The sequence below is a fragment of the Alosa sapidissima genome, chromosome 1, assembly GCF_018492685.1.
Source record: "Alosa sapidissima isolate fAloSap1 chromosome 1, fAloSap1.pri, whole genome shotgun sequence".
NCBI classification, from domain to species: Eukaryota; Metazoa; Chordata; class Actinopteri; order Clupeiformes; family Clupeidae; genus Alosa; species Alosa sapidissima.
The window spans coordinates 47,558,030-47,566,100 of record NC_055957.1 but is presented as its reverse complement, the minus strand read 5'-3'; the positions used below and the strand labels follow the sequence as shown (position 1 = coordinate 47,566,100).

At 42.2% G+C, this 8,071-nt stretch overlaps 1 protein-coding gene across 1 annotated transcript; it reads left to right on the top strand.

The window, feature by feature from the left end:
- Nucleotides 1-581: 581 nt before the first annotated feature.
- Nucleotides 582-2,860, top strand: klf17 (Kruppel-like factor 17). Its single transcript, XM_042108571.1, has 3 exons — nucleotides 582-765; nucleotides 950-1,937; nucleotides 2,048-2,860. The coding sequence occupies exons 1-3, from the start codon at nucleotides 682-684 to the stop codon at nucleotides 2,221-2,223; spliced, it is 1,248 nt and encodes a 415-aa protein (XP_041964505.1). The 5' UTR covers nucleotides 582-681; the 3' UTR covers nucleotides 2,224-2,860.
- The last annotated feature ends 5,211 nt before the right edge of the window (nucleotides 2,861-8,071 follow it).

Sequence of the window (8,071 nt, the reverse complement as noted above, 5' to 3'; positions counted from 1 at the left end):
CATGGACTATAAGCATATTTTAATAGGCAGAAAATGGTCAATGGCTAGGCCTGGTAAAGTAGACTAATCGTAGTTTCTAAAGCCACTTGTGTTTAAGGCTATTTGTTTACAAATACATTTTCTCTTCTTTAGCTCTGAATAAATATTGATGTTTAATCTTGGTTCTTGTTGCATTTTACAAATCCTAAATCAAATATAATGAAATAATTAAATAAAGCCCATTTTTAAATCACACAGAATGTCACACACTGCCACTTGAAAATAGGAACTGCATGATGTTGAAAGCAAGTGTCCCATTCAAATTAAAAAAAAAAAAATCATAGCCTGCCAAATAGCCTAATTTTATTTGATAATTGGCCTAATGTCGCATAGCCTATCAGAACTCCCAAACTAGTTTTAACTTTGTTTGAAAGTAATTCAGCTTAATAGTAAGCCTACTATTATTACATTACAGATAATTCCATACCCGGCTATTTTTGACTCCCCAGGTAGCCGGATTGTAACCCCTCCTACCACCTCGTATCAGTCCGCCTCCAACTCCCCAAATCGTTTATAATGAAGAGACAAGCCTCCAGCCCGCCAGTGACAGGTCTAGTGTCAAGAGAGTGCTTATATGTTGGGTACTTTCTATTAGATAAGTAAAGAGTATCGTTTTGTTTAAAAATAATTTCTTCACGATATATGGCAATGGCCCTCGCTAACGCGATGCTGCCGTCAATATCTGCTTTTGCAAATCAGACACAAGAGGTGAAACAGCCTGCTCAGGTAAGTTTCTTTTTGTTTCTCCACTCATTTTACCAACTGGGAAATATTATAAATAGCCTCCGCATTTAAAGTAACCTCCAAGGGGTTATAGTTAAGGTGCAATGTGAGGTGGCTTCCTGACAAAACCAGTGATACAATACAAGTTTGCCTGTTGCACCGGTTTTAACTGAATGTTTATTTGCAGCACTGGATAGTGGAGACGAGCATCGGTGACGACATGAAACCGCTCATCGAGGTGGAGTTCAGCATCGTGGAGGCTCCTGCGCTGAGAAAGGAGGAGGATGACCTGTCGAAGTTTTTGGATTTAGAGTTTATCTTGTCCAACACAATCGGGAATAATTCCGGCGGTCAGTCTACGTATCCACTGCCAGAATCGCCGGACAGCTGTAGTACAGTGTATGACAGCGACAGCTCCCACCAAACGTCCAACACTTACGGCAACGGCAGTTATGGCTCAAGTCCGGGTCAGAGTTTAGTGGCGGAGTTGCTGACCCCTGACATGGGTTATCAGGGCGACGCGCAGCAAGATTACAGACTCACTGAGCAGAGAGAGTATACTGAGCTTGGAGTCCCAAGCTCAGAGAACCATGTGCACTTAGCTGCAAGCACCGTAAATCATAGGGGATACAAAATCAAAACGGAGAGTCAGGAACAGTCGTGCATGATGCCAACAGACTTCATGGGACTTGGCTACGAACAAAAATCCCCGCGGCTCATGCACAACGGACTTATGCAACAGCAGGGGTGTGCGCAGGGGTTTGCACCTCAGATCCTTCACAGTTTGTCCCGGGACGGAATGCCGCGGAAAGACTGTCACCTGGCGGAGATGAGCGCGCACCACCACTCCCATTTGGTACACTCCCAACAGTACTTGCCAGGTGCGCCTTACCCGCCACAGTACCCCCAGCACCCTGGAGCGCAGCAATACCATGGACAATACGGCATGTTCAGGGAGCCTATGCATGCCCATCATCCGGGCATGCCTGGCGCGGTGTTGACCCCACCATCATCGCCATTGCTGGAATTCTTCGCCGCCGAAGATACTAAGCCAAAGCGAGGCCGTCGATCTTGGGCAAGGAAGCGAACAGCAACGCATAGCTGTGAATTCCCTGGCTGCGGGAAAACGTACACCAAGAGCTCACACCTGAAAGCGCATTTAAGGACACACACAGGTATGTTTCTTTTGTCCCCTCTGAAATGTCGGTTATGATTTCTACACTAATTTCCTAAACCCGAAGATGATCAGATCAGATGCTAATGTCTTGTTTGTTCTCTCCCACAGGTGAAAAGCCTTACCACTGCACCTGGGAGGGCTGTGGCTGGAAATTCGCCCGGTCAGACGAGCTGACCCGTCATTACAGGAAACACACTGGACACCGGCCATTTCAGTGTCACCTTTGCGAGAGGGCCTTTTCGAGATCCGACCATTTGGCTCTGCACATGAAGAGGCATATGTAATTTTTTATTCTGTAATCATTTTTCATCTCGCTGTTTAGCGGGTGTTAGTGTTTTACTTGTAAATATGCGACTTGGATAAATTAGGTTAAATTATAGTTGTATTTAAGAAAGATGAGATGCTGGATGTGCATCCCTTGTAAATTATTTTCTGTTGACATGAATAAATGGATATGGGACAAATCGGGGCAGGACCCACTTCATATTTTTCTATAGGCCTATGCATTGGGTTAGTTTTGCTTCATGCTTTTTATTGTAATTGTACATTTTGTATCCACCGCATCTGTCAGCGGTGTGTGTTTGTATTATAGCAGTTAAGACTGACTGACAGTTTCATTTATCATTTTCCCCCCAAAAGATGTTTTGTTTGCATGTAAATGACAATCACTTGGTCTTGATGGTTATGGGAAAAAGGTACAATCGAAACTGTCTTGCAGTGAAGTGTTTAGAAATTGCCATCAAATTAATGACATGATGAAGTTATGGAATTTAAGCGCTAACAAGATTATCTGTATACTTGAATTTTCTTTTAAATCCCTGTTTGAAAATGGCAGTTCTCTTTCACAGACTATTGTTGGTTTTAAAGAATGTCCTTAAAAGCAGTCAAAACAAATAAAAACATTCTAAAGAGTATTCACAATGAATGTGTAAATGTGCTTTATTGTACAAAACCTCCTCTCAAATCAATCTAACAGTTATTTTGAGCCTGCTTGGCTATGTAAATTTACTTACAATATTTTTAAGCAAAACAAGTTTTGTACTGGGTCTTATTTTATACTTTTGGTCATCTGATAATGCTCCAGCTCTCCTCTATAATCACTCTATAGGGGCAGCCATGGCCTACTGGTTAGCGCTTCGGACTTGTAACCGGAGGGTTACCGGTTCAAGCCCCGACCAGTAGGAACGGCGCTTGAGCAAGTCACCCAACCTCTCACTGCTCCCTGAGCGCCGCTGTTATAGCAGGCAGCTCACTGCTCCGGGATTAGTGTGTGCTTCATCTCACTATGTGATCACTGTGTGCTGAGTGTGTTTCACTAATTCAGGGATTGGGATAAATGCAGAGACCATATTTCCCACACGGGATCAAAAGAGTATATATACTTATAAATACTTATACTATACTCTAATCGCCCACTGCAGTCTTGTGCTGATCAGCATCCCTGCAATAGTTTTGGGTCTTTCAAGAAGGGTCATCCAAAGACTTATCTTTTCAGCTTACACTTCACTGATTAATTCTCTTAGATTTATGGTTTGGATGTTTTTGTTTATTGTCATTATTGATATTTTATATTGTTATTGATATTATTATTTTATTAGTATTTTGCTTAGGTTTACCAACTTAAAACAAAACAAAAACTGTTCATTTAACTGTTGTCAAAGTCATATTCTGTAAATCGCTTTGGACAAAAGAGTCGGCTAAATACGATGACCAGAACCAGTTTGCAACCATCAATAGTAAGTGTAGTGGGAAAGGCAGGGGGGCTCATCATTATCTCTTTCATGCTCATAGTTCAAACACCTAGTCACCTCTTGTTCACTAGGCTAAATCAGACAACAATGTTTATTAGTCATAACTACAATAAAATGACCTGTGTATCAACAAGAACCAGGAGGTGGTGGACTATATCTGCCCACTGGCAATAGTCATTTTTCATCACGTATAAAGACCCTTAGTGGAGGTCAACTGAGCACTCACTGCCTCTCTGAGCTCTACCATTTTGGGTAAAGTCAAAAGTTTGTTTTTTACCAAGGGGATCATACACCAGGGTAATATGCCACAGTCATATTGCATATTGAGAGAGAGATTTGGCAAGTGGTACAGTAATAGGGCCAAACAGGCTGACAGACTCAAAGCCAGGACATGTACTGCAATAATTGCCAGCAGGGATGCAGTAGTGTGCTGCCATCTAGTGGCACAGCAGTGAACATGGCATGTGTGTAAAATACTTTGTGTATAGGCCTACTGTATGTTTTTATAATTTATTTCCCTGGAGATCGATCTGAGTTGAATGGCAATAATGCACAAGTCAAGAATCTCCATATAGAGTGCTGCTGTTCACTGGGTGTTTGGATCACTATCACTAATTTAAATTGTTGGCTTATTAGGACACCATAAATCATGCAGGTGAATTTGTTTCAGATTAGATTAGATTAGATTCAACTTTATTTTCATAGTGCTGAGTACAGGTACAGAGACAACAACACGGGAGGGAGTAGCGAGCTATAGCTCTCTGTTTGAACGTCAACAGAAGTGACGTTACCCCGCCATCGCTGATACAACCTTTACATATAAATATAAATGTGCAATGTATTAGCAGTAGCAGAATAGATATGGATATGCAGTACAAACAGTGTACGAACAACATGTACAGATGTGTAGTGTAGTAGCAGTAATATTATAAGAGTAAAAATAATGTAGATATGCCGTTGTAACGACTTCAATTACATCATCGCCCCACTCGTCAAGCCCAATGACATTTCGACGTTCAGCATCGCCCACCTACTGATCACTTATGGACTCCACCTGTGTTCACTTGTTTGCCTGCACCTGTATAGTTTACCTGCACCTGTATTCACTAGATTGTCAGCACCTGCACCTGTATCCACTTATTTTCTGTTGTATTTGAACCCTTAGTTTGGCTTGCCCCTTGCAAAGTCTACTGGTTGCTATACTGAGTTAGACTGCTCTGGTGGTGTTTGTGGTTCTTTTCAACTGTCTTTGTGAAGCCAGTTACAAGATTAAAACTTCTAAAATGCCTCGCACTTCCATCTTGCCATCCTTGAATCGTGACAGAAGACTTTGCCTTACCATGGACGCAGCGAGTGTACCTCTACCTATGGATGCGTTTGAATTCAACTCTCCAAATCCAGCGACGCAGACCATTACCCACGCTGTGATGGAACAGCAACGTGAGCTCTCCTGTGTCAGTTCTGCTCTCAATAAACTCATCATCCAGTTCCAGCAGCTTCAGCAAATCAATCAGTTCACCACCTCATCGAGCCCATGGCAACCGTCCCAGGCAACCGTCCCAAGATCATCTGACTCCCCGGTAAAGCTGCCTGAGCGATTTGAGGGTGCTCCTGTGGAATGTAAGGGCTTCTATATACCTGACGCACCCGACCGATAGTGCGACAACGTGACGTAAGGGTTTCCTCCTTCAGTGTCACTTGTACTTTGTCCCATCATCCTTCCGATGAGTAGGGTTGGGTATCGTTTCAATTTGAACATTCCGATTCCAATTCAGATTTCTTATTTCGATTCCTAACGATTCTCGATTCCGATTTTTTTTTTTTTTTTTTTTTTTTTTTTTTTTTTTTTTTTTTTCAAAAAAAGTTTAGGATATTTTAAATGAGCTAGCTAGCTAACCAACTGTCTTTCTCGGGGTATTTTTTAAGTGCAAATTTAAAGACTTTTTAAGACATCTAAATGGAAATTAAGACTATAGCACGACAAAAAGATATATATGACTGTTTATGCCATTTTAACCCCCACCCCATTTTGGATGTCTACAGAAGTTACCAAATATATTTTGGCGAAAGAAATAATTCTGTGTGAATTACCTTCACCGTTATAAATGCCCAATTTTAGGGTCTAGGCTGCTTGCTTTTGAAACTGGCTGTACATATTTGGTTTTGCTTACTGCTGAGGCTGACTGTTCTTCACCTGTGTCTGTAGTAGCCTAGGGCTACTTGCCAAAGACATGTGCACTGGACTGGATTCCCTTCAATATTTTTTTTCAAAGTTAGACTAAGCTATTTACATATTTTAATAAGCCTACTTTATATAATTTACTATGTGCATCTATTGTCCAATATGCAGCACAGCAAATTAAATTTAATCCACTACTTTACATTTTGCATACAGTTGTATCTAAACCAACCAAAGCTTGACTGAAACATTGTAAAACCATTGACTTGTTTTAAATTAATTAAGAGACGGGTCCTCCTCGCATGATCCTGCTGAAAACAGCTGGTTTCATCTCAAGCACGCGCGTTTTTTTTTTTTTTTTTTTTTAAATATAGCAGTCGCCGACATTCAAAAAATATGCGGTTATATTTCACAACTTTTGCGAAGTAGGCCTAGCCTACTGGGAAACGCTGGCAAGCAAGCTGCTGGCAGATATTACAGGTAGGCTATTATAACTTAGATATTTTCTTCCCTAGGCTAGGCCAGCAATACACGCTGGAAAGATGCAAACAGATCAACTTAACATATACAGTATTTCCTCCTGATTGCGAAGCACTGCACATAATTTGACCAGCAGTCTTCGCGTCCATAGTTTGTGAAACGATGCTGCGTCCGAGCAAAGACTTTAGATGCCAAGCTCAACTCCAAAAAGGAGAACAAATGAGCGTCTGGCTTGAGGCTGCGCCGGACAGGGCTTTTAAAATCCATATGTCCGGCCTAAATTCGAACATATGGCCAACCTATCGCTAACTGGCTTACCAACTCTTTCTCCCGCTCATTCTACCATAGGCTCCCTCATTCCATGTAGGCTACCTGTCTATCTCAGGCAGTCCCAGCGGCATGGGGGGGCTTTGGGGGGCCAGGCCCGTCCTGGAAGTCATCTGTGCCCGCCCTGGACGAGCTTGGCTGCTCCAACCAACCCCAATCCCATAGATTGATTTTGAACACTTATTAAATGTAGGCCTATATTATACGTTTGTCAATCTAGCAAGTAGCAAATAAAACTTGTAAAATCTGTTATTCCGTAGCTAATCAATCAGGAACATTAGGTAAGCCCATCACCTAAATGGAGAGGAGGTTACGTGGCGCAGTCTACTTCACTTCTGCACTAACCCCTGTCATCCGATGACAAATAGCTTATCGGCTCGCAGGTAGGCTATATCTCATATCGTCGTTAGTTAGTAGGCCTAGTAGTTTCTGGGTTTGTTTGATGGCGTTAACCTTTACTGTTTCTTTCTTCTGACCTAGTTGGAGAACAGGGCCGAAGTTATCCGTAACTTCAGGGCTAACTTCCTAACACTCTATCTGAAAGTGGTTAGCAAATGAACGAGGATTTTGGTTTTATCTGCGGATTTATTTTTGCATTATTTTGAATATGACTAGCCCCAGTCTCAACAGCACGTCTACTTTTTCCACACGCATCTCAGTTCTAACACACATATCCCCTCTCGCTTTCTCTCTCTCCATCCCTGCACACGGGGCTCTCTTAAAGGAGCTGCACCATTTTACAACAATTGCATCTACATTTTCATATTAGAATGTTTTGTCAAGTGTAAGCTTAAACTACCGTGATCAATTTAAGTTCTGTGCCCCCCCCTGGAAAGGTGTAATGCCCGTCCGTGATTTTGTGTCTGCCGCCGGGTCTGCTCTCAGGCCTCAGCTAGACCACAAAAACGTCAGGCATGTTATTTTGTACATAGGCCTACTGTATTATTACCGTTTTCACACCTTTAACCAAACCCGTGAAAAACATCTTCACTTTGCAACCACTACACTTCCTCCCGTAGCCTAATGGCCTAGTCACTTATACAATTGCGTTTTACACGAAACTGGATGGAGACATCACTCGCTCTCTTGCACTCGCTGGCGGTCCCATACGCACATTTAATACCTCTCTTTCGAAAATTCAGTTGTATTCAATACTTTTTAAGGATCCGCGGGAACCCTGCTTTCTGAATTAAATAGTCTGACATTCTCCATGAGCTTCTTCGTTGATGTTCAGCCGTTTCTTCTTCCGGTCGGCGGACTGGGAATCGAAACTAGGAATCGAAATTTAAACTTTTGAACGATTCCGGGAAAATCGCAAAGATAGTATTGGTTGGAACCGGGACTCGATATTCGATACCCAAGTCTACCGATGAGAGCAAAGTCACCACCGTGATC